Source organism: Nothobranchius furzeri, chromosome 5 (assembly GCF_043380555.1).
Source record: "Nothobranchius furzeri strain GRZ-AD chromosome 5, NfurGRZ-RIMD1, whole genome shotgun sequence".
NCBI classification, from domain to species: domain Eukaryota; kingdom Metazoa; phylum Chordata; class Actinopteri; order Cyprinodontiformes; family Nothobranchiidae; genus Nothobranchius; species Nothobranchius furzeri.
Window position 1 is genome coordinate 65,969,508 of NC_091745.1, and position 26,600 is coordinate 65,996,107.

Genomic DNA, 26,600 nt, shown 5'->3' on the forward strand with positions numbered 1-26,600 from the left:
TTTCACCTTCAAAACGAAAACTTTATTCAATTTCACATAAACACCATAAACACTTAATTGTTTAAAAAGTGCTGAAACATTAGAAAAATAACAACACATGACCTGCAGAATCAAAGTGACATTTTTAAGGAACAGATGTTCTAACCACAGGAACGATGGAACTTCTATTGTCCAGCAATGGTTCTCATATTTTATCGATTACGTTTTGTTTTGCCTGTTTTTACTCAACATGCTTTAACTGAAACTGTAAATTACTTTATTAAAAGTGTTAATGTTACGGTGTTGGACAAAAAAAAACCCATCATCAACATAAACCAGCATCGATCTCCAGACGTACAAAAACCCAGATTATGTTTTTAAGTTGATGTTGCAGAAAATACTGATGGTTGTTTCATCATTGTGGTGCGTAGTAGTCTAAGTCTCCACTTCCGCCACACTCATCTGATCACATGATGGGGTAGCTGGCCAGGTTAGCGATGCCACAGAGGTTGCCACGGTTGCGTGCCATCAAGATGTAGCCGTTGTTGCCCCACTCTTCACCCCAGCTGTCGGGATGAAAACAAAAGAGAGGCTGAACGTCACCTGGACTCAAATCGACACTTGAAATTAACTATTTATTTTCCGTGACGCCCCACCTGTTCTTGACGATCCAGTACTTCTTCCCCTTGGGGCTCACACCAAAGCCAACGGCCAGCACGGCGTGATTGATGTCCTCCTTGTTACAGTTGGTGTCGTAATAAATGCCTGGTCACATGACAGAGAAAGTACAAATATGTAAACTTGAGATGTGAAACAATCCATAGAGGAAGGAGATATTATCTACGCTGTGTTGACAATTTCAACATCTAAAGATGGTCATATCAAACCTGCAATCTGGAGTCTTCCCCTTTTCAGGAGTTATGTATACAAGTTTTAAGAAATCATTAAAACCTAGTCGTACCCTGCACTGTGCTATAATGGAAGCAAAATGTCTTATGTTAATTTATTTAATTAATTTTGCTATTAAAAAATTAATGTTTTAGCTCCGTTGCCCGGTTAGAGGCAATGCCAACTTTGACAAGAAATTAGAATTTAGTTTTAAATAGTTTTAAAATTTTGTCACAATTTAGTCGTCCAATGTGTTTTATTTTAGTCTTATTTTATTTGACTAAAATGTATGTATTTGTCATCTGATGCAACAATTTTCTGTAAAGGAAGTCTTAACTACTTTAAACTGTAAAGAAAAATTCACATTTCACATTTTGCATCAATAAAACTATACATCTAGTTGTCTAAGTGACCATAATTATTGCTAAATACCAAAGTGAACACTGACAATTAGAAATTGTGTCTCCCAATATTAATAAATTAAACAAATCTGTATAATGTGCAGTAATATTTGTAAACCTTACATGAAATGACATCAAACCATTAAAACACTAATATGTGTTACTCTAATAATGTGAGGAGGTAAACTAAAGGTAAAGATTGTTTTCGGGTGTGTTTATCAGAGTTTTCCCAGGCAGGTGGGCTGCCTGAACAATTTTCTGGACCACCTGAATGTTTTTTCTTCTTCACAGAAACACCACTAGATCACCAGACGCTGATATCATTGGCTGTACTAATGCCATGAAAATGTTAAAACCACCAGTTTGGTTAAGCTCCTCTCCCGCCCCTGCTAGCTGCTACCACCGTAACACGTTTAAAACCAAGCTGTGGACATTTTGTCCTTTAAGATGTATAACTGGTAGCGGAAGCTTGTTCAAACATGGCCAGCTCATCTAGTCTCGTCTTTCCATACGGTGATTGTTTCTTTTTGTCTACATTCTACCATCATTACTGTTTTAACGATAGGATTTTCGTTTCTGTCAATTTTTGTTGTTGTCTTTTATTCGTCATTATTTAGTTTAATTAGAAGTGATCATTTAAATGTTGTTGTGTTGCCCTTAAGGCTTTCTCTGAATAAATAGGTTCATAAGTTTGAAATAAATAATTCTAAAAGGATTTGTCATTAAAAACATTGATATGTGTTGTTAAAATGAATAATTCATGCTTTATATGTGTTTTAGTTAAAAAGAAAATATCGCTAAAATGTGCTTCCTGTTCTGGCGGTGCACTTCCGGTTTTGGTCAAACACTGTTTTCGCGGAGAAACAGGCGCTTCATGCAGAAGCAGTGTTGCCAGATGTACGATAATTATCGTATTCGTACCATAATTTTGGGCTCTACAATGTACGATCAATAGTTTAAAAAATCCTCAAATGTACGATAATTTCACATTGCAACTAGTAACACCGTCTTTTGCTGTAGCTTTCCCAAGTCAGTTACATAATTTTAAACTGTTCTGAAGTCAGATTTCGCCTCAGTGCTTACAGGTTTATGCTATTGTGTCTATTACAAAAACTGACTCTGGGTCTGTACTATAAATAGCCCAATCACATCGATAGGGCCTACTCTCGTGAGAAACTGTAAGGTTATATAATGTGGCAGTGTCCCGCCAGTTTTTGCTGTTTGCCCGCGAGCACGCCGAGTTAAGTCTAATCTAGGATGACAGAGCAACGAGACAATGGCTTCTAATCTTAAAAGAAAAACCTATGTAGAAATGAAATAAATAGGACTGCGCAAATGTGCATATTGTGTCAATGCGTGGAGGTCGGAGTGGTGCTGACACACTCTGCACGTTTATAAGCATTATATTACTGGTTTTAAAGATGTTTATTTAAACAGGGCAATATAAAACACCTTCTTTGTTATATTATATTGGAGTGAGAAGTTGTTTATAGAACGTTATTATCAAATTTATAATGTACGATAATTTGTACTGAAAAACGATAATTTAAGCCTCTCTGTACGATATTGTGGGATTTTGGATCTGGCAACACTGTGCAGAAGGCAGCGTGGAGATGTAATCAGATGCCATCTTCTCTGAATTATCAGGCTGGAACGCCGTAAGTTGCTTTATATGACAGTTTATACTAATAGCTTTGGATATTAGTGTATATTTTGCTAACATGAATGTTTCAGTGAGAGTAATGCACTTTTTGGATGTAAACATGCTTCTATCTGTTAAGATGGAGTCTATTTTCTGTCATTTCAGTTTTCACCACATGTTCATGAGACAATTAAACAAGCTGCAGCTAAACTCCAGGGTCTTCATTTGTGGTTTAACTCGGTGTCACCAACATTCCTGTTGAAAACACTACAGTGAAAAGGCGACTACTGACGATTCATCACGGTCAAAATGGCATCGAGTAACAAGTCTGCACGCAGTTTGAGGACGAGCCGCTCATCTGGATCAGCAGTAAGCGCTGCCCAGGCTCGAGCTAAAGCAGAGGCTGCGAAGGTGAGAGCATGCTACGCAACAAAAGAAGCACAGTTAAAAGTTGAAAAAGCTCAAAGCGAACTGGAAAAGGCAAAAATAGATGTGGAATTAGAAGTGTTAACATTACAGAGGGAAGCTGATGCTGCTCTAGCTGAAGCAGAAGTGCTAGAGGAAGCTGAAGCAATACAAGAAGAACCCGAGAGTAGAAAATCTCCATCAGAAAGTGTAAAATTAGAACGTACGAATGAATATGTACGATCTCAAATGGACACCAAGCTATCTCCCAGTCCACGACAATTACCAACCACTGCTTGTCCCAGAGCAAGTTCACCCAACACATTTGTAACGTGGCATCCATCTGAAGAAGGCAATTTAGAGCCACAACCCATCAACTCTGAAATGAGGCTTACCAAAGCTAATATCGCTGCTCTAAATTACCCCAGCCAGCTGAAAGGTGAAACAAAACCTAAAGTGGAGAAACAAAATACCTCTCTCAACCCATGCGGCTCACCATTTATACCTCAGCATAACTGTAACACCGCGGCCAGCATTTTAAATCCAGCAGAGCCCTTTGCTCAATACATGGCACGTCGAGATTTAATAATCTCAGGCCTTTACCAGTTCGACGACAGGCCAGAGAATTACAGAGCATGGCGCTCTTCGTTTACCAGTGCAACAGCTGAGGTCCAACTCACCCCCATTCAAGAGCTAGATCTCATGACGAAGTGGTTAGGGAGGGAGTCAAGTGATCAGGTGAAACGCATACGTTCAGTATATGTCAACAACCCCACAGTAGCTCTATACAAAGCATGGGAAAGACTGAATGAATGTTATGCAGCATCAGAAATAATCGAAAGGTCACTTTTCCAACGGTTGGACAGTTTCCCAAAATTAACAGCCAAAGATCATGTCAAGCTACGTGAACTAGGGGATTTACTGCAAGAGATTCAAGGCGCCAAGGAAGACGGCCATCTGCCTGGTCTACTCTATCTGGACACTTCTCGTGGAATAAGCCCGATCGTAGACAAACTCCCGTATGGACTTCAGGAGAGGTGGATGTCACACGGCTCTCAATATAAAGAGAACAACCAAGGCTGTTTCCCACCCTTTGAGTACTTCTGTGAATTCATATGTAAAGAGGCTAAGAAACGCAATGATCCAAGTTTTCACCAGCAAAACTTAAAACCAGAAAAACCTTTTGCAAAAAACTTCAATTCCAGCAAACCAATTACGGTACACAAAACCAATATTTCTCCCCCTAACAAGGACATTAACCAGAACTGCCCACTGCATAACAAGCCACACCCGCTCAAAAGATGCAGAACATTTAGGAATAAACCACTGGACGAAAGAAAGTCCTTCCTCAAGGAAAAAGGAATTTGCTTCAGATGCTGTTCTTCAGACACTCATCTTGCGAAGGAATGCAAATCTTCAATAAAGTGTTCTGAATGTGACAGCACGAGTCACGACGCAGCCATGCATCCTGGTCCTCCACCACAGACCAACAAGGCTCCACCTCCGGCACAAGAGAATGGCGGGGAGAGAGAAAACAGTCACGACACGGTTGATGTCACAACAAGCTGCACAGACGTGTGCGGTCCAGGACAGTGGGGACGTTCATGTTCCAAGATATGTCTCGCATGGGTGTACCCTGAAGGTTACAAGGACAGAGCTGTTAAGGCATATGTAATATTAGATGATCAGAGCAACCGTTCTTTAGCCAAGCCTGAGTTCTTCGACCTTTTTGACATTAAAAGCAAACCTTTCTCCTACAATCTTAGAACATGCTCTGGTGTTGTAGAAACATGGGGTAAAATAGCCGAAGGTTTCCATATCGAGTCACTGGATAGGTCAGTAGTTATCCCTCTACCATCGCTCATGGAGTGTCAGGACATTCCTAACAATAGGAGCGAAATCCCAACTCCCAGCGCAGTGCTACACTGCCGCACCTCCGAACCATCGCAAAGTACATCCCAGAGCTAGACCCTAAAGCCGAGATACTCCTGCTACTAGGGCGAGATGTTTTACAGGCACACAAGGCCAGGCAGAGAATTAACGGCCCCCATAATGCACCCTTCGCCCAGCGCCTAGATCTAGGGTGGGTTGTAGTTGGAGAGGTCTGTCTGGGAAATGTTCATAGGCCTACAGTCAGCACCCTGAAGACAGTCATTCTGGAAAATGGCCGCCCTACAGTTTTCAAACCATGTAACAGCCTCCTGCAACTCAAAGAAACGCCACACACAAACAGGCCGGGTAACGCGCCCGAACAAACTCTGGGTCAAACGGTTTTTAACCAGACAGATAACGACAACAAACCAGCTCACTCAATACAGGACACCCTCTTTCTGAAAATAATGGACAATGCTATGCACAGAGACGTGGACAACAGTTCGGTCGCCCCACTCCCATTTAAGGAACCCCGCCAGCAATTACCAAATAACAGACAGCAGGCGGCCACAAGGTTCTCCTCCTTAAAACGCACCCTTAACAGGAAACCTGAAATGCGGGAGCATTATGTGGCCTTCATGGAAAAAATCCTCTCCAATGGCCACGCTGAGGTGGCCCCCCCACTGAAAAAGGGAGAAGAGTGTTGGTATCTCCCAACATTTGGAGTCTACCACCCACAAAAACCGAATCAGATCAGGGTTGTCTTCGATTCTAGTGCCCAGTACTTGGGTGCCTCACTTAACAATGTCCTCCTTACTGGCCCTGATTTAAACAACACCCTTGTCGGAGTTCTTCTCCGCTTCCGGAGAGAGGGTGTTGCAATCATGGCAGATATACAGCAAATGTTTCACTGTTTTAGGGTACGGGAAGACCACCGCAACTTCCTCCGTTTTCTGTGGCACAGGGACAATGACCTAAACAAAGAAGTTGTCGAGTACCGGATGAAGGTCCACGTGTTTGGCAACTCAACATCCCCCGCTGTTGCCATTTATGGACTACGCAAGGCCATCAGAGCAGGTTCAAAAGACTATGGTGCAGATACAGTAAAGTTCGTGGAGAGACACTTTTATGTAGATGACGGCCTGATCTCTGTCCCCTCCCCTGCTGAGGCTATAGACTTGCTTCAAAGAACACAAGCCTCACTCGCTGAATCCAACCTTTGCCTGCATAAGTTCGTTTCCAACTCTCAGGCAGTTATGCAGGCCTTCTGCCCAGAAGATTGTGCCCCTGTCATCACAAACTTAGATTTAAGTGGTGAAGAGACACAATCCCAGCGAAGCCTTGGACTCATCTGGGAAATAACAAAAGACACATTCACTTACTCAGTGGCCACCGCAAACAAGCCATTCACTCGCCGTGGCGTATTGTCCTCTGTCAATAGCGTCTTCGATCCCCTGGGCCTATTGGCACCCGTTACAATCCAAGGAAGGGCCCTACTGAGAGAGCTTACTTCAGAATGTTCGGATTGGGATGAACCCCTTCCAGAGGACAAACAAAACAGATGGGAAATGTGGAGAAATTCCCTTCAGGATCTAAGAGGACTACATGTTCCCAGAACCTACACCTCCACCTCACTAAGTCAAGCAGAGCACAAGGAACTGTGTTTATTCTCAGATGCATCTACTAAGGCCATAGGAGCTGTAGCCTACTTAAAGGCAATTCAAACAGATGGGAGGGTTGAGGTTGGGTTCATAATGGGCAAAGCAAAACTAGCCCCCTTGTCAGAACCTACAATACCAAGACTTGAACTATGCGCAGCTGTCTTGGCAGCAGAAATGGCTGACCTCATTCAAGATGAGTTGGACTTGGACTTTGATGCAGTGCACTTCTACACGGACAGTAAGGTAGTGCTCGGCTACATCTGTAATGAGTCAAAAAGGTTTTACACATACGTCCACAACAGAGTGCAGCGCATTCGCCAGTCATCAAAGCCAGCACAGTGGCATTATGTGCGCACAGAGGAAAATCCAGCAGACCATGCGTCTAGGTCATTGTCAGCATTCCAACTAAAAAGGTCCACCTGGTTCACCGGCCCACCCTTCATCTACCATCCTGCCAAAGAGATAACACAACTGAGTGGAACGTTTGACCTGATTGAACCAGATAAAGACTCAGAAATTAGACCAGAAGTAAAAACTTATGCCACTCACCTCCAAGCATTCATCTGTAAGCGTTTTTAGCACTTTTCTACCTTTAGATCTTTAGTCAGAGTCATAGCAAATCTCATCCACATTGCAAAGTCCTTCAATGGGACTAATCCAAACAAAAAATGCAAAGGCTGGCACAAATGTCATCTGCCTCAAACCCCAGAGGAGGTCGCTCAAGCAAAGATTGTTGTCTTCAAAGAGACACAGAAGGCATACTTTGAGAAGGAACTTTCTGCCCTTGATGCTGGCAAGCCAATCTCGAAACAGAGTCCCCTCAAGAAGCTCAGCCCATTGTTACAGGACAGTCTCATTTCTGTTGGAGGCCGTCTCAAACATGCGGAAATTGAGAGTGCTGAGAAGAGCCCAGTGATTCTTCCCAAAGGCAGTCACATCTCCCTTCTGATCACTCGCCATTACCACGAGCTCACAAAGCACCAAGGTCGTCATCTGACGGAAGGAGCAATCAGAGCCGCGGGGCTGTGGCTTTTAGGCTGCAAAAAACTAATCAATTCAGTGATCCACAAATGTGTAATCTGTCGCAAACTACGTGGAAAACAAGAACAACAACTCATGGCGGATCTACCACCTGAACGCCTAAAAACCTGTCCTCCTTTCAACTACGTCGGCCTTGACGTGTTCGGACCGTGGTTCATAACAACCAGGCGTACTAGGGGTGGAGTAGCTGAAAGTAAGCGGTGGGCCATCATGTTTAGCTGCATGAGTTCGAGAGCCGTGCATATTGAGGTAATCGAATCTCTGGACACGTCCAGCTGTGTAAATGCCCTCCGCCGCTTCTTCGCTCTAAGAGGCCCCGCCAAACAGCTGCTATCTGACCGTGGCACCAATTTTATTAGCACTTCAAAGGAACTTGAAATGGACAAATCACTCCAACAGTACCTAACTGTCCAAGGCTGCAGTTGGGGGTTTAATCCACCGCATGCATCCCACATGGGAGGTTCTTGGGAGCGCATGATTGGAGTCGCCCGCAGAATCCTGGACTCCATGCTACTACAAAACAAGGTTCAACTGACTCATGGCGTGTTGTGCACACTTATGGCTGATGTTGCAGCCATAATAAATGCAAGGCCGCTCGTCCCAGTGTCCTCTGATCCAGAGAACCCTTTCATCCTATCCCCTTCAATGCTCCTTACGCAAAATCTTGCCTCCCACCCCCACCTGGAGACTTTTCGGATAAAGACCTTTACAACAAACAATGGAGAAGGGTCCAAGCCCTTTCCAATCAGTTCTGGACACGCTGGAGACGAGAGTATCTACCCACATTGCAGCAAAGGCAGAAATGGACTGGGTTGTGCAGAAACCTCCAAGTTGACGACCTGGTTCTGTTAAAGGATAAGCAGGCTGCGCGAAACAACTGGCCCATGGCCAGGGTCTCTGCCACATTCCCAAGCAAGGACAATCGAGTAAGGGAAATTGAAGTGAAGACATGCGATCAAGGGTGCATAAAGACATTTATGTGACCGGTTACAGAAGTTATCCTCCTCATGCCAAAGGACTGAATGCATAATGTTTGTTTAGCATAGTGGCCTCCCGAGGCCAGGCGGGGAGTGTGTTGCCCTTAAGGCTTTCTCTGAATAAATAGGTTCATAAGTTTGAAGTAAATAATTCTAAAAGGATTTGTCATTAAAAACATTGATATGTGTTGTTAAAATGAATAATTCATGCTTTATATGTGTTTTAGTTAAAAAGAAAATATCGCTAAAATGTACTTCCTGTTCTGGCGGTGCACTTCCGGTTTTGGTCAAACACTGTTTTCGCAGAGAAACAGGCGCTTCATGCAGAAGGCAGCGTGGAGATGTAATCAGATGCCATCTTCTCTGAATTATCAGGCTGGAACGCCGTAAGTTGCTTTATATGACAGTTTATACTAATAGCTTTGGATATTAGTGTATATTTTGCTAACATGAATGTTTCAGTGAGAGTAATGCACTTTTTGGATGTAAACATGCTTCTATCTGTTAAGATGGAGTCTATTTTCTGTCATTTCAGTTTTCACCACATGTTCATGAGACAATTAAACAAGCTGCAGCTAAACTCCAGGGTCTTCATTTGTGGTTTAACTCGGTGTCACCAACATTCCTGTTGAAAACACTACAGTTGTTTTGTGTTCATTAGCAAAAATTCATTTGTCATGAAAAAACAAAACAAAAATATTTTATCAACAAAATTAACACTGGCCAGAGGCGCACATTTGTGAACAGTAGGCGTTGCTTCCAGCCGTAATCACGGAAGCAGGGAGAAGGGTTTAAGGTGCGATACGTTTTTCTGCCTCTAGATGGTGCCTCAGAGACAAAACTCTGGATTTATGTTTTTCTAACCTAGAAATCTAGACCAACCACAGCTATAGCAAAAGTTTGCCCTGAGCCTTTTTTATTTTTTACAATGACGACAGAGCTGCAATCCAGCAAAACAACAGCAATGGTGGGAACTCAAGAACAGCACTCATTTGAAATGACTTTAGCATCAAGTTTGGACAGTTTAGACTAGGACTTTTCTTTGATGGTGGTGGACTGCATCACTGGCTGATTTTCATTGGTATGAATGCTTTATGTTGCTCTGATTGGTGCTAACACTGTCCAATAGTATCCAGAGACAGTTTGACAGACAACCGTAGATCCCGCCCCTGCGACTGAGGGTCGTGGCCAGACTATATATTTACATGTATAGGATGGCTCGCAAGGCCAAGTTATCATTAACCCAGCCATGGTTTAGGGATGTCCAAATACTCAGGGTTATTAAATTACCTCACATTCAAGTTGAGTAGGAATGAATAAAACAAATTTGTGTTTAAGGAAAAACATGAAACATTTTCAGATGACAGAATTTCAGCCCCAAAGCAGGATCAGACAACCTGTCAGCGGTTTGCTCACCTTTCCTATATAACTGGAAGCTGGGCTGCGTTGCGTCGATGCCCACCGACACTGGACCAGCTTTGAAGAGCGCCATGGCCAAGGCGTGCTCGCTGCCTTTCGGCACCTCAACGTAGCCTTTGCACTGGGCTGCCATGCCTGATGAATTGTAGCGGCATAGCTGTTCCTACACAACAATACAAGCATAATAAAATTCTACAGTTGAGGGTGGATGGTTAGTGTCACAGTAGGGCTGGGCAATAAATCAAAAATTTTTCGTAATCGAAATTTCCGACTCTTATAGAGATAATTTTCCTCATGTCAATAAATTTGATAATTAAAAAAATGAAAAGATGTGTGTAGGTTGGCAGTGTTCGTATCCCTTTAATACGTGTGACAGCCCCATCTAGTGGACAACTTTTGCTTCTGCGCATGCCTGTAGATATATCATCCATTTATCGTTATCGAGGTGAAATCCTCAATATCTCGTGATATTGATTTTAGGCCATATCACCCAGCCCTATGTCACAACAATGTTTCCTTTTGGCAAATCACATTTGACACCATGTTTTTTTTTAATTAACACTGAAATTTGTTTCTAGCACAAATGTAAACCAAATATTTTTTGTCAAAATAATTGCAATGAATATGAGATAATTTTACCAAATAAAGACACACGGAACAAGTACTTCAGGTTAACAAAACAAAAATATGTGACACAATTTTACATGAACTCTAATCAGTTTTTATAAAGCAGATTAATAATAAATTGTTCATTTTTCGTCCCTCAGTCTTGAAACTGATTGTCAAGGCTTCCAACGTCCCATCTCCTGAACCCGACCCCATGACTCTGCTTTCTTCTACTTCCCTTTAAGTGACTCATGAGGAAACAATGTTTGCTTTGCAACACAGTTTCTACCTCTGAAACACGTTACTTGGTCAACCGTTTCAGCAGCTTTACGCTTAAACAGGAACTGTTTACTTTCCTTTTCACCTACTCGTTCAAACAAATGTAGTGAATAAAGATGCTATTGTGACAAGTGAGAGAAGAACTGGCTTCCTCTGGTTTCGTTCTGACCAGTGATTCCTGTTAGACTCAGAACTTTTCTTCCCCTGGGAATTGCTAAAACATCCAAACTAAGTTCACAAACTCCACAAAGTTGAGTTCTCATTGTTTGGCGTTGTACAGTTTCACACATGATGTTTTTTAGTGAGCCAGGCGGGTGCTGTTAGGCAGCTGGAGTGGGAGTGAAAAGAAGCTAAAATCAGTATATTTAAAAATGTTTTGAGTCCTTTTAAGTGCCTACCAAATACATACATTTTTATTTCTAATAGGCCCCTTCACATAATAACAAAGAAAGAAAGAAAGAAAGAAAGAAAGAAAGAAAGAAAGAAAGAAATAAAGAAAGAAAGAAAGAAAGAAAGAAAGAAAGAAAGAAAGAAAGAAAGAAAGAAAGAAAACAATATTATAGTGCCTCATGATAAAAAGTAAGAGGTGCTTCACAAGAACAAAAAGTTCAATATAAAAAAAGATTTAAAAATATGGTTAAAATGAGGAAAAAAATAAACAAAAATTTTGTGAACAAAAAATGTAGGAAAGGGAGAGAAAAAATGAATATAAAAGATGGAAATCAGTGGATCCCAGGAAAGGTGGAGCTGAAAGAACAGAATAAGGAGAGGGTATGAAGGGCACGCAAATGCCAGCTTGAACAGGTGAGTTTAAAGGAGACCACTGAGTCCACTGATCTCAGGCTCAGGGGGAGAGAGGTCCAGAGTCTGGGGGCCACAGCAGCAAATGATCTGTCACCTTTGGTTTTTAGCCTGGTGCACTGCACAACCGGTAGGCTTTGGTCACTGGACCTCAGGGACCTGCTGGGGGTGTAGGGACTGAGAAGATCACCAATGTAAGATGGTGCTTGTCCATGTAAGGTCCTATAGACCAGAACCAGGATCTTGAAATGAACCTTGAAGCTGGCTGGCAGCCAGTGAAGCTGGAGGAGAAGCGGGGTGATGTGGGTGTGTTTGGAGGACTTGGTCAGAAGCCGAGCACAGGCATTCTGAGCCACCTGTAGACGGTTCAGGGAGGTTTTGCTCAGACACGTGAAAAGAGAGTTACAGTAGTCTAAGCGTGAGGAGATGACGGTGTGAATAACAGTCTCAAGTTCAGAGCGGGACAGAATGGGACTCAGCTTAGCAATGTTCCTGAGATGGAAGAAGGAAGAGCAAACAACAGAACTGACATGAGAATCCAGGGTGAGAGCTGGGTCAAAGGTCACACCAAGATTCCTGACAGAGGGTTTGGTGTGAGTAGCAAGCTGACCAAGAGAGTCTCTGACTTTGGGAACCAGTTTGTCTGGGGCACAGATGAGGATGTCAGTCTAATCTTCATTCAGCTGTAGAAAGCTCCCAGCCATCCAGATGTGTAGCAGCTGCAGCTTAGACATCTCGTGGGGCTTAAAGGAGATGTACAAATGGATGTCATCTGCGTAAAGATGGTAAGAGATTTGTTTAAAAGAGCTCAGGATGTGTTGAGCGGAAGCAGATAGAAGAGGAAGAGTAGAGGCCCCAGCAAAGAACCTTGTGGGACACCATGAGGGAAGTGGTGGAGGACTGAAACTTGGAGGCGGCCACAGAGATGAAACGCTCAGAAAGATAAGTGGAGAGCCACACCAGAGAAGTTCCTGATTGGCCTACCCAGTCTGTCAGCCTCTCCAGTAGCAGGTGATGGTCAACAGTGTCAAAGGCTGCAGCTGCCAGTCCTAAATTTACACCATTTACATTATAAAATTTACATTAAAATTACTAAGTTCTTAGGAATAGTTTACTTTATAATAGTGTTTAATATCCCAGTAAGTATAAGCTGCATGATGTTCTAGCTCCATACCTCTCCGACATATGGGTAGGCTTCTTCAGAGTCAATGCCTCCATTGTCTTTCACATAATTGAAGGCATTGGTCATGTATCCTCCTCCACAGCCGTCGTTCTCCTTGACGCAGTCCACCAGGTTCTGGGGACTGAGGTCAACGAGTTGACCTGTCTTCTTAGCCAGTTGGCCCTCAAGAGCTCCAGCAGAACTGAAGGCCCAGCAGGAGCCACAAGAACCCTGTTGGATGATAATACCAGTAAGAAAAATGTGTAAAATTAAGGTTTGAAAAATAATCTGCATAAGGATCAGAAAAGCTAAGCAAGAACAATGTTTAAATTACTAAAGAAGCTGTGGAGCAAAAATCTGAAAATGAATCCAAAACTTCTTTTAGTTTTTACTGACTTTAAAGTTTTAAGAAAAAAAAACTATTACGTTCTCCTAGATGAACACTAGGGGGCAGACTTTCACTAGCATTAAGAGAGCTTTCTGCTGGTTGAAATCCTGCAAACACTACATTTTATTTATCTAACAGCTGACTTATGGATTTCAATTTACAACAAATAAAAACATATTTTGTCATTTTCATATAAAAATGACAGCTTAAAATCAGTTATTCCAAAAATTCCCAAAAGAACAGAGCTGTGTTTCTGACTTTCACCACAAAACATATTAAAGCTTTAGATCATCGACTTCCACCTGGGTGTGAGTAAATTACAGCTGCAACTCTTATTCACAGAGAGAAGCCTCTAACATGCAGCTGATCTGATTAAATGATTTGACTAATCACGTCAGTCGAGTGCCAATGAAGGCTTTGAGCTTTCATAATATTCAAAATTTCCTGGATCAAATAAAACATCAAAACGTAATTGAAGAACATAAATGTGGCTGTAGATGAAGCTTGTTGGTATGCAGAGAGAGCAGCCATGTGTTGCATAATTCATGAATAACAGGGAGCAAATCAGCTGATTGTGGGGATGCTGCTACAGGTTATATGTCTCCACCAGGGGGGGACAAAGCCAACTACACAAATGGTTTCTTTCTTACAAGAAAATATAGATCTAAATCATACTTGATCCTTCTAATAAACATGCAAAACACAACAATAACGAAGTTTGTGAGGCAAAACCATTTATTGTAAAGCTATCATTTTAAAGGTGCAGTGTGTAAGAATAAAGTAAAAATTCTACAGTGAAATAATCCCAAAATGTCTCGGTCACCTTGGATGGAAGGTCATCCATCCATTGTCTGAACCCGCTCTGTCCACGAAGGGTCGCGCGGGGGTGGGGGGGGGGGGGGGGGTCTGGTGCCCATCATCATTGAGTGTGAAGGTTGTCGTGTCTCCTGCGAGCTAATGCTGCCACGCCGGCATTTGGAATTTAGCTACAGTTAGTTAAACGCTCCAGCGTTGTAATCCAAAGCAAGTAACAAGAGCGACTCAAAAGTTATTTCTTGTACCCCTAAGAAGTCACAGCATTTTTCCCCCCGTAATGTTGAGTGAAGCAGGCTAGAGACTAACTTTGATCTATCAATGCTAATGGTAAATTAGAAGCAAATAGACACGATGAACATATATCTAGCTACCTTTTCAATGACCAACAACTCAATATTACAGTGGGATGTTTGTGTGAAGTGAATAATGAGCCAACTGTGGTGTTTTACTTCCTTTAATGAGTCGTTCAGAACTATAACAGCAAGCTAACAACAATAAGGTAAACAACCATACTTCCTCTATGCTGGAGGTATTTTACCGTAATAAGTGTACTAAGTGCTCCCTACCTTCAAACACCTAAGAGTGCAAGCACCAGATATGACAATGTATTTATCTACTTATCAACTTGCTGTCCATGACTTGTCTTTGCTAGTTATCTCGAATATTCTGGTGCTTCTCCATAACTGACATCAGGCATAAAACTCACATTTGACCACAGGATGCCCTTTTAACTTAATCCCTACATAATGCACCTTTAATTCTTTAGTGAGGAGGTCAAAATTAACAATATAAAAGTTCTGATTGGTCCTACAGAAATGAGATAACTATAAAAATAAACAGACACATAATCAACATCTCTCACTGTCTGTCATTAGGTAACATGACATTATTCTGCTGTTAATTTGTCTGCAGAGGTCTCAGGTCTAAGCCACATTTCCATTTATGAAGCCAGCTTCCTGTTCTGCTGAACAATTGTTTACATAAACAATGCCAGACCGTTCAATCCACTCTTGATGACTAATTATATTAAATAATAACAGACTCTCATAACAGGGAGGACAGGCTTTTTCCTGCAGAATGATTCCACTCTTACTGGTGGTTTGTCTCACACAACATTTATGAAGCACAGAAAGGTCAAAGCTGGAAGAGCAGCTCTGAATTTCCTTCTTCCTCTTGTTTTTATGATTCTAAAGGGAACGTTTCCACCACACACTCTGAATCTCATTTAGAATTGGACCGGCTGCTTTTCTCCTGAGGTCACTCCAGCTTCCTGAAAGATGTTTTTGAATGTTTTTAATTAAACTGTCCAACTCTTATATAGATTTATGGTTCTTGGACATTTCTAATCTGCTAAAACCAACTCTGGCTATTAAATTAATTAACAAAATACATTTTTCCCAATTCTTGATTAATTTCTAAAGTCATGACTGGAAAAAAATGGAGGGTCATTTATTTCTTGAGTGAATGACCTCTGCTATTGATTTATATTGGACTCAATTTGAATTTAAAATTTATTTTATTATTCAAAATGAAAAACTAAGAAGAATTTACATATCAATGCAAAATATCTCAGTAAAAAAGAGCAGAAAAAATTTATCAATAAATAAAATAGTTCTCATTACAAACCTAATTAAACTGTCCTTCATGGTTAGATTTTCTAAATTAAACACAGACACTATGTCTGAGATGACATTTTTACTTAAAAAACAAGATTTAAAAATGTTTTTATATACTGAGTGACGGGCTGCGCAGTGGTTAGAGCTGTTGCCTTGCAGCAAGAAGGTCTTGGGTTCGCTTCCTGGCCTGGGATCTTTCTGCATGGAGTTTGCACGTTCGCGCGTACTCCGGCTCCCTCCCACAGTCCAAAAACATGACTGTGAGGTTAATTGGTCTGTTTAAATTGTTCTTAGGTTTGAGTGTGTGTGTGTGTATGATTGTTTGTCCTGTGTGTCTCTGTGTTGCCCTGCAATGGACTGGCTCTCTGTCCAGGGTGTACCCCGCCTGATTGGCCATTGACCGCTGGAGATAGGCACCAGCCTCCCCGTGACCCTACGTGGACAAGCAGGTTCAGACAATGGATGGATGGATGGATGCTGAGTGATACTGAATGTTTTATTTCTTTGTTCAGGTTGTTCCATAATTTTTATACTTTAGACAATAAAAACTCAATTTTTTTCATTTTGGTTCCTAATTTAGATTTTAGACATCAGTTTCTTCTTCAGTTTCTTCGGGGCGACGGTGGCACAAGAGTTAAGTGCTCACCTCTCAGTCGGAAGGTCGCAGGTTCGAGACCCGCTCAGTCTGTCGCTGTCGTTGTGTTCTTGGGCAAGACACTTAACCCACATTGCCTGCTGGTGGTGGTCGGAGGGACCGGTGGCGCCTGTGCTCGGCAGCCTCGCCTCTGTCAGTTTGCCCAGGGCAGCTGTGGCTACATTGTAGCTCATCCCCACCAATGTGTGAATGTGTGTGAATGGGTGAATGACTGATTGTGTTGTAAAGCGCCTTGGGGGGTTCCAGGACTCTAGAAGGCGCTATATCAAATACAGGCCATTTACCATTCAATTGAAATATCATTACTTTATGTTTGATAAATAAAGAGTTAGAGGGATCTTTATAGTTATAAACAGTTTTGGTCCAAGGACCGACCCTTGTGGCACTCCATAATTCTGATTTAGAATAATCTATCTAACAAACTGTTTTCTATTTTCTGAGTACCTCTTTTTCCATTGAAGTGCCACATGTGCCTATTATCTCATTCATGTGCTGTTGTATTTTACTTTGTAATAAATTTCCCTACAACCCAATGAAAAGTGTTTTCTCTGCATGCACGCTGCAGCAGCAATTTCTATACTTCAACCGTTTAAAGCACTAACCCTCAGTTTGCATATCAAGTTGGTTAGGTTTAAAGGGAGAATAGGCAGTTGTGGCTTGCTTTTAGCACTCCTTAGTGTCCGTTTAGTAAAACCAAAAGAAAAACGTATCTCTTCTTTGTGCTTTAGTCCTTTAACACCTTAATCGACCTGCTGAAATGTCTCCCCAGCCTTCATTAGTGTCTACAGAAGTGATTCATAACTAAATCAAACAAATCAGCTGTGTTCACAATTTAAATCACGCAGGAAACTTGCTAAAACCAGACTGCAGCACCAGGCATGTCAGCTCCATTAAAAATAAAAAAGTCCAACAGAGTGGTCAGTCATTCTGAAGTTGCAAATGCAGCATTTTGGTCACAGAGGCCGGTGGGGCTCTGAGCGACATGGGTCATTTTAGCACATACTGGCTCAAGAAAATAACCCTCCCACTGTCTTCATGGGTGACCCCTCGAGGAAAGTTGACCGTTGAGCAGGATTGATGGTTTATCCATTGAGGTCCATGTGGCAGGTGTGAGGTGGTGCTCACTCCTCACCCCTGCCACGCGAACCCAAGGGATAAACCATCAACCCTGCTCAATGGTCAACTTTCCTCGCGGGGTCACACCCATTAGGACAGTGGGAGGGTTATAAATATGAAAAGTTGGAAAGCACTCCTTTAAGGGAAATAAATACCCATCCCACTTTTATTTATAAAGCACCTTTAACATGGCACTACAGCCAACCAAAGCGCTGCACATAATAAAAATAAAAAATAAAAAACCCACAAAGCATAAGACAGTCACATCATAAAAACAAACTAAAAATAGTACAACAAAGTACGGCCAAATCATTGTCGATTATGTGACTTTGTCTTAATGCTCCAATACATATTTTATTATGAATTCCTACCTGGTTCTTGACAGAGGACACCATGCCTTTTCTGCGGTAGTCGATGGATTTGGGAAGCTTGGAGACGGACTCATTCAGAGTCATGGTGAAGCTCTGCTCACGATTCATCGGCACGAGTAAACCAGTCATCTTCTCCATCACTTCCTCTGAAGTCTGCACAAACACAGACACAATTGCTCAGGTTTCTCATTCAGAACGTGTTGCAGATGATCCACATCCAAGTAATTAAAGGGTAGGAGCAACAGTTTCTAGGGAGAAGAGCTAATTATTGTGTTGTGTCGCCCAGATTACAGATGGTTTCTTGTTTTTTAGACAAAACTGAAAGATGTGTAAAAAGGATGTCTTTTAGGCTGGTGACAAGGTCGTGAAAAAAATGTTGGAGAGGGAGGGATTCTTTCTGCAAGGTGACAAAGGATGACAAGGAATTTATGAAGAGGTGGCTCTGGCATCCACTACTCCACCATGAAATGTCATTTTTCAAAGCAGAAATGTTGAAAGGGAACAAAGGAAAAGGCATGCTAGCGCTCTGTAGCTACAAGAAGACATAAAATAAGAGCCTTAAAGAAGACCGATGAGAAGAGGAGTCTGGGGATTTAAACCCGGGAGTTTGGCTGTCCTAGGAAACAGCATGCTTTGTTGTATTTGGCAGTCTTTTCTACAAAATATTCCATTTAGTCTTATTAGAATTCTGCAGGGCTTTCAGCACTGCTCTGTCTAAAAGCAGAAGGAAGGACTTAAACCAGACCATCTGTTGATTTCTCTCATTTAAGTGTCTCTTGTACAAAGAAAATGAAAAGACATCCTTCATTTACAGCCACCTGTTCCTATAGATATGAACTGGCCATTAATCTGGTGCTCAGATGTGTACACATGTTCTGTCGCTAATGAGTGCATCAAATCTCAGGTACGCTACACCTCACAAAGATTGTTTTTCACTGATTTACAACACTTCAGAGCTGTGCATTACTGATGCACAGACAACTAATCAAAAGACTGAACCCATAGCCTAAATGTCCTGCTAGTAAAAAAGTAAAAAAAATAATAATAATAATGCAGTCGAGCTTCAGCTTCTTTAAAGTGTGGACTGTTTTAGGTCATGTATGATGGCCAAAGGGATCTTGTGGGGCATTTTAGAACATAAGAGCCCTTTAGAGATACCTGGTGGAGATGATTATTTTCTGTAAAGCTCTCAGTCACGCTTAAAAAAAAATCTTCTGTCTAGTATAAATTAATGCTTTTTTATTTGTTCTCTGTGGTGAAAAAGCTCTGGCACCTCTGTTTCAGGACATGTAAGTTAGCCAGAGAAGAGGGAAACAGAAAACAACAGGATTTGGAGTCTCACTCATTAGTATTCATGATGGTTTGATATCTCGTCTCTGATTGGCTAACAGAAATGCAACTCTTTTACTGCCTTCAGTTGGTTTGCAATATTTATGTTTTATCTTCACAAATAGCATAAGCCTAAAGGAGTAATGTTGTGTTGTGGAGTTGCTAATGCTAACAGTTAGCTTCTACTAGCTGAAGCATGCTCTACTCTCTCCTGGAGGCTAAACCAACAACAACTTTCCATGCCTTGAGCCAAGATGGGTGAATCCATGAAAGTTAATTTATAGTGCGATGTAGATCTGTGTGGCATTTTCTGACCCCAACGTTTCCCTGTCTATTTTCTTTTGGCAGCTATTGCAGAAAGTCATTTTCTTGTTCAGCCTGCATGTTAAACTCAGAGTGCCCAATCAAATTCCTAAAATAACAAGTAAAAAAAAAGGTTTCTCAGTAAACTTGCTCTTTCACAAAATGGAAAAACATAATTTTTTTCTTGGGTTTTTTAATGACCTGAATACAAAATACAAACAATGAAATGCAACACAGGGCAAGTTAAGAGAGGGAGGAAACAAAAACATCTTTTATTTTCCAATTCAACACTTGTGATAAAATAATCAAATACAGCATTTGATTATATGAATTTAAACACTGGAATATCATGTAGAAGGAGAGTTAAGCACACAGCCTCAGACTCACCATATCTCCCAGGTGGTTCATCCCTAGCTCGTAGGAGTGCATACCCAGTGCCGCCTCCTGGTTGTGAGCTTCAACCATTCGCATATTCTTCTCCCAGATGGCCCTGCGGATCCCCTCTTCATCCTGACACAAACAAACTCAGCTCAACCCAACTTTTTTCATTTCTAAAACAAAGTGACTCAACTTCTAGAGCTTGAGACAGACTCTCAAATCTTTAGCATTTTCTAAATGCATCAAAATTTCTTTAAATAAACTAAATTCTCAGTTTCAGGGTTTAAAGGGGACACACTATGCAGAACTCACTTTGTGCTGCAATGTTGGTCCCTATAAACAGTCAAAACGTGAATAATACTATCCAATTGTTTTCTGTCAGTGTTTGGTTGTAGGAATCAAATGCCTCAAAAACCTGTTTCAAAATGTCCCTGTTTGTGATGTCACAAACGGAGAAAATAGAATAGAACCACCTCTCAAATTCAAGAGAGAGCTGCGAATAGCAGCAGCTCTACTCAAAGTTCCTCCAGCTTCTTAGCTAATAGCAGCTTAATTGGGGAATAAGTGGGCGTGGTTAGCTCCAGCTTGTTTTTCTTAAAGTGACAGAGCCTTGAAACGGCTTATTCTGGAAGGTACTGAAAACATCAAGAATAAAACAGCTGAAAATGCTTAATGTGAGAGTGATTTAGTGCAAAAGACTTAATGAACAGGTTTTATGTCAAACACATACATATTATAACTTGGGAGAAAAAGTCATAATATGTCCCCTTTAATGCATTTTGTCTATTTATGCAGTAAAGTTCTGTTTAAGCACAAACACAGCAAAAAGTGGCACAGTGATTTGCTTTCCGTTCCCTTTTTCCCAGCTTGAGCAGTTGCTTACTTACTTTAAAAGCTCACAGCTGCAGGCATGAAGCCATAAAACCAACAAAGCAGGCTGTGCAGGCAGACTGGGCTGCTCTCAGAAACACTGACCTACATACAGTTTCTCACCCTTTTGATTAGGAACGTTATGAAGAAAACACAACAAAGTGCATCTTGATTAGAATTTCATCAACCTTTGCAAATGTTATTTAAATTTTATTCCACTTCATTCGAAGTAGGAACAAAAGTCTTCCGACCTTATAAAAACCAGACAGCTAATAGAAATGTATCTGAGCAATTATCGGAGTAACTGGCACATTTTTAAAAGGCTTGGTTAATTAGGCTGTCTTGACCATGCACACAAAGATCTCCCTTTTGTACTGCAAACACAGAGGTGTAGAAATAATACTTAGCAGTTTGATGATGTCAGTGTAAAATAATCTCAATATTAAGCTATACCGTCAGCTAAACTAATCACACTAATTGACTGCTGCACATTTAATTTATTACAGTAATAATGAGAATTTGAAGAGAGCCAAATCTGAGGATTTGAATACTGATAATAATCTATGGTATAAGTATTATATGCTCATAAACCAAGTAGAACATGAAAACACACAAACTAAGATGGCAGACAAACAAACAAGCTTCACACACAAACACTCCACAGCTGGGGACCGCTGACCTCCAGCCTGAGGTGAAGTGGAGGGAAGACAGATGCTTGACAAGCTACACGGAGGTCAATCTGGAGTCAGCTTTTGCTTTTTCACCAGCAAATTACACTTACCTCCATCCTCACAGCGAGAAACTTCACAAATAATGAATGTAGACTAGGAATTTTAAGAGACAGAGAGCAACAAAGGGAAGAAATGCAGAATGGGAGTCACAGATGGGGGAATTTCCTCTGTTGACAATTTTTTTCACACCTGCTCTTGTGATCTGAGCAGAGACGACCCAGATTAACAACCAAACCAGTAAATGGGCTAATTAAGAATATCCCTTCATTGGCTGCCCATCACTTTCAGGGTCCAATATAAAATATTGCTTTTTGTCTTCAAATCCCTCCATGGTCTTGCCCCCGTGTACCTATCTGATCTTCTTGCGATTTATACTCCCGGTCGCACACTCAGGTCCTCTAGCCTGTTGCTCCTCGAGGTACCAAAAGCGTGTTATAAATCATGTGGACAAAGAGCTTTCTCTGTTGCCGGTCCTAAAATGTGCAACGAACTTCCAGCCGCAGTTCGACTGGCATCTTCCTTGGCAGTTTTTAAGTCTAGACTAAAGACACACTATTTTACCCTTGCTTTTAACAGTTAGCTGTTATTTTGGTTTTTACTACTCTCATTTTATCATCCATTGTAAGGTTTTTATCAGAACTTTTTTATTGGCTTGTTTCTTATCTGTTGACTGTATTTTATTGCTCTGTTTTATGTTTTTATCTCTGTTATTTTGCGACTGTACAGCACTTTGGTCGGCCGTATGGCTGTGTTTTTAAAGTGCTATATAAATAAAGATGGTATGGTATGGTAATTATATCACTAATTCTGGATATGGCTATTCTACTTTAAATCTGAAAAAGTGACATTTACATACACCTAATTTAAGATAAAAGGTGTCAGATGGGTGGATTAATTTTATAATCCACTTATAAATTATCATGAACTAGTTTTATTTAGCGTCTTTCTTGCTTGTTCCCTCCAGAAACCAAAACAACTACTCCTTTTGTTTTATGCTTTCACATTATTTTCCACAGCAGTGTAAAATATCACCATGGCACGTGTGTGTGTGTGTGTGTGTGTGTGTGTGTGTGTGTGTGTGTGTGTGTGTGTGTGTGTGTGTGTGTGTGTGTGTGTGTGTTCACCTTTAACTGTAATTGTGTGTGAATACAACACAGTATTTGACGGGGAATTCCCACTAAACACACACAACGATGTAAATTTTATCAACATCTCCCTTTTTATGTAACTTTCCAAACTGTCCCATTGAAATATGAACTCCATTAAATGGAAAAGCCCAAAATAATGTATATTATGTGGCTCTGTAACATAATTCAGTTATTTGCAACTCCTCAAAACACAAACAATGATTTAATAAAATGATTAAAATCAGTTTTTATGCTGATGATGTAAAATCATAAACTATTGTTGTAAGTCAACTAATAACCTCGAAGTTGACATGAGATCAGAACAAAACAAACACTGTTGTTTTCGGGATCCTCACCAGGCCATTGTACTCTTTACTGTGAGTCATCTTCCAGTGTTCCCACTGGGCGTCCAGTAAGGCCTCATCCAGATGACCCCGAGCTGAAACCGCCAGCAGCAAAACGCACACCAACGACAACATCCTGAAAGCGTAAAAAGAGTCTAACTTGAACCTCTGATGTTGAATGATTACTCCTACTGCACAGCTGTATAATTTATAACAATTCTGTGGAAAATGTGATTTTTAAATGACAGCAAACCCCCTGATCTAAAGTTTCCTGTTTTGTGGTTTGTCACATGATGCTTTCATTTTCAGAGTTTAGATCACGTGTCGCTTTGGACAAAAAAAAGAGAAAATGCTTAGTCAGCTGAATCTGGAGGGAAAACTTCATTCCACTCACTGATTTAAAACACACAGCTCACCACTGAAGTCTGTTTCCATTTACGTGGAAGACTAACTGAGAAGAACACAGAAAACTTGTGATCAGCCATCTGCAACTCATCAATCCCTGCTTCTTATTTGCATTTGTGCATTTCCCAGTGAGGACCAGCAACTCTCTAAGTTCACCACAAACTAACGAGTTTCCTTTGTTTTGAGGGAACAGAAAGCCCCGTGCTCTCTGCAGCATGCTTCCTACACACATTGATTATATATACAGCACAGCTTCACCTTGGGGTGAGCTGATGGAAAGCTTTGTTTTAACCAACAAATGTGCATTTTAATCTACAGCGTAGGTGTTGTCTCTGGATGACTCATGTGAATTCCTCTCATCATCTCTTTACTTTGCATTTTTCCCACATATATTTTTTACATTTATGAGCAGAACTCAAAAAAACTCCAATCTTAGTAAGTTCAATTTATTTCCATATAGGAGGAGGAGATATTTATGTTATATTCTTTGTTGAAATTCTCTGGTCAGTCTTATGTGTGCCTTAAATGAACGGCATTGTTACACATCAGTTAGTACAGTTTGTACTTCAGCTGCAGTAAAACAAATCCTGGTAAAGATAAAACGATGAGATCAATGCGAAAGTAAAACTTTGGACCAAAAAAAAACAACAACAGTAAAATAAAAACGTACCTTAAGCTGAAAAGTCCAAATCGAGTTTGAGGTGAGTCTCAGAGCTGACAGTTCCTGTGCTGCTGAAGTGGGTCAGTTCAGGGTTTTATCGTCAGGATTTTAAGGAAGTTTTAACGGGAACTCCATGTCTGGGGAGGAGTTTGAGGAAGTTACATCTGGTTGTCCTTGAGCAGATGAGGATGATGTCAGGTATTAGGTTACAGAGGAATGTCTGGATGTGGGCAGAACAGAACACACTCATGTTTTAATGATAAAAATGAGGAGCGTGCAAACTGGACTTTGTTGGAAAAGGTACTTGTGGGTTTATCTACTCGTTCACATTGATTAATTATAACCCTCTTCAATGATGAGCGTCGGGTTCTGTCAGTAAAAACAAAAATGCTGCATTTTTTTCCCTTAAAAACCACACATTCACCATAGGTTTCACTTGACATTTAAACTAAAATGGATTCATCTATTTTGACATAAAAATATAGTACATTTGTTTAAAATAACTTCTGTGACATAACCGTACAAATTACAAACACCTAATAATAACCCCCCACCCCCACCCACCCCACCCACACACACACAGACAATGAGCAACAGTTTTGTCCTTCTGGTTCTAGATGGTAATTGTTAAAAATCACATTTTGTTTAGATTTTGTGGAGCTAAATGCTTTTAAATGACTATAATTTCAGATTTTTCAGCAGAGCTTTTGTAAATGAACATATGATGTTATCTTCAGCAACAATTCACTGAAACAGGTTCCCACAGCGGATCAAAAATAGATCCCTGCCATTTTTACATTACGTGACAGGTTTCCTGTCTGGTGCTCTGGTTACTTCCTCCTTCTGCAAGTCATGTGTGTATATGTGAACATGCCGTGTGACTTCTGTAGTCATTCTGATGTCTCGAACATGCAGTCACTGATCTATATATAAGAGCATCCCATGTGCGTGATATGTTCAGTGATTCATGGTTGTTTCTGAGGCATGAATGAACTGCAGACAAACATGCGCCACAATGGGATGAATTTTGAGAGGTACACCTTTTTCACATTCACTTTGCTCTGCAGCAATGTCCAGACTAACACCAATTTATCATTTCTATACACATTTAATGACTGTTTTAACGATTGCAGTTTCAATGTAAATGACTCAACAAGAGTCAGCTGATTCTACAAAGCTTCAACGTCTTTAGTTGCTAAACGCATGTGAGTATTGTAGCCAAAGACCTCACCTCACAGGTAGCACTGAGTGACCTCACATCTGATGAAGATCCTTGAGAGACAGGTAGTCAACCATCTTCACCCTCAGGTAAGCTCCTCATTGGATCCAGTTCAGTTTTCCTACCAGCCCGGCATTGGGCAAGGTTGCACATCTCTCTGTGATAAACGATTTGATAAGCATCTAGATTCACAGGTTACGATTCGATTTAAAAGCGATATCCTTTTATTACAGAACGACTCATTTTGAAACAATTCGATTAGAATGCACCATGAGAACAGAACGATTTGATTCTACAGTTAATATTTTTGTAGATAATTGATGAAGTAAAGATGCCAAGGGACAATGTTGTCTTTTCAAATATGTAAAAGACCACATATCACAAAGCATTGAGGCTATCTGGCGCTTGCAACAACGACAACATCAAATAACTACATAACAAAATCACGTCAGTGTATTTATTTTATGAACCAACAAAAAGTGGCTATATCTTTGGATGGGAACTCCATAGATAAACAGCACATAGGTGCAACATTTCAGCCTGAGCCAAGTGATTTGAACACTTTCAATGTAAACAAATTACACACCTATAAACAAACCAAGTTCCAATAACCTTACAGTGATGGAGGTCATTCCTTTTAAAATGTAGCCTCAGGCCTGGGGAGCCGGAGTGGAAGAACAAAACAGCAACCACGTTCTTGTCTCAATACTTGACACAGTGACAAGTGCTTCATGTAAATAAATGATGGGAAATAAATAAATGTGTATAAAATAAATCAAACCTTTTAACCTGTTAAAGGTACTCACCACACTCCCTTCTTATAAAACCCAAAAACGGTCCAAACTTTGGATTTTTGTTTCCCCGATGCATTGAAAAACTGTCTTGGTGCATTGTCACCTCCATCGCTAAGGATAATGCTGTTGTTCTTCACATCCTCCATTTTCCATGTTGCCATTTGCATATCACGCATGCTAACGTAAACAAGACACACAGCAAGTAAACAAAACCCGCCCGTACGATCTCGAAACGACGCAATCCTCCCCCGACCATACTGACTCAGATGTGTGAGCGGCTCTACAGACTTTCGCAGGCAGCTTGGTTGGGCGACAATGGCACAGGAGTTAAGTGCTCGCCCTGT

At 40.9% G+C, this 26,600-nt stretch overlaps 1 protein-coding gene across 1 annotated transcript; it reads right to left on the reverse strand.

Moving 5' to 3' along the window:
* On the reverse strand, nucleotides 1–24,389 carry ctsk (cathepsin K). Its single transcript, XM_015949886.3, has 8 exons — nucleotides 24,253–24,389; nucleotides 23,190–23,313; nucleotides 20,115–20,237; nucleotides 18,096–18,248; nucleotides 13,146–13,364; nucleotides 10,283–10,448; nucleotides 636–744; nucleotides 1–545 (listed from the first exon to the last, which is right to left on the reverse strand). The coding sequence occupies exons 2-8, from the start codon at nucleotides 23,310–23,312 to the stop codon at nucleotides 446–448; spliced, it is 993 nt and encodes a 330-aa protein (XP_015805372.3). The 5' UTR covers nucleotide 23,313; nucleotides 24,253–24,389; the 3' UTR covers nucleotides 1–445.
* Between the last annotated feature and the right edge of the window lie 2,211 nt (nucleotides 24,390–26,600).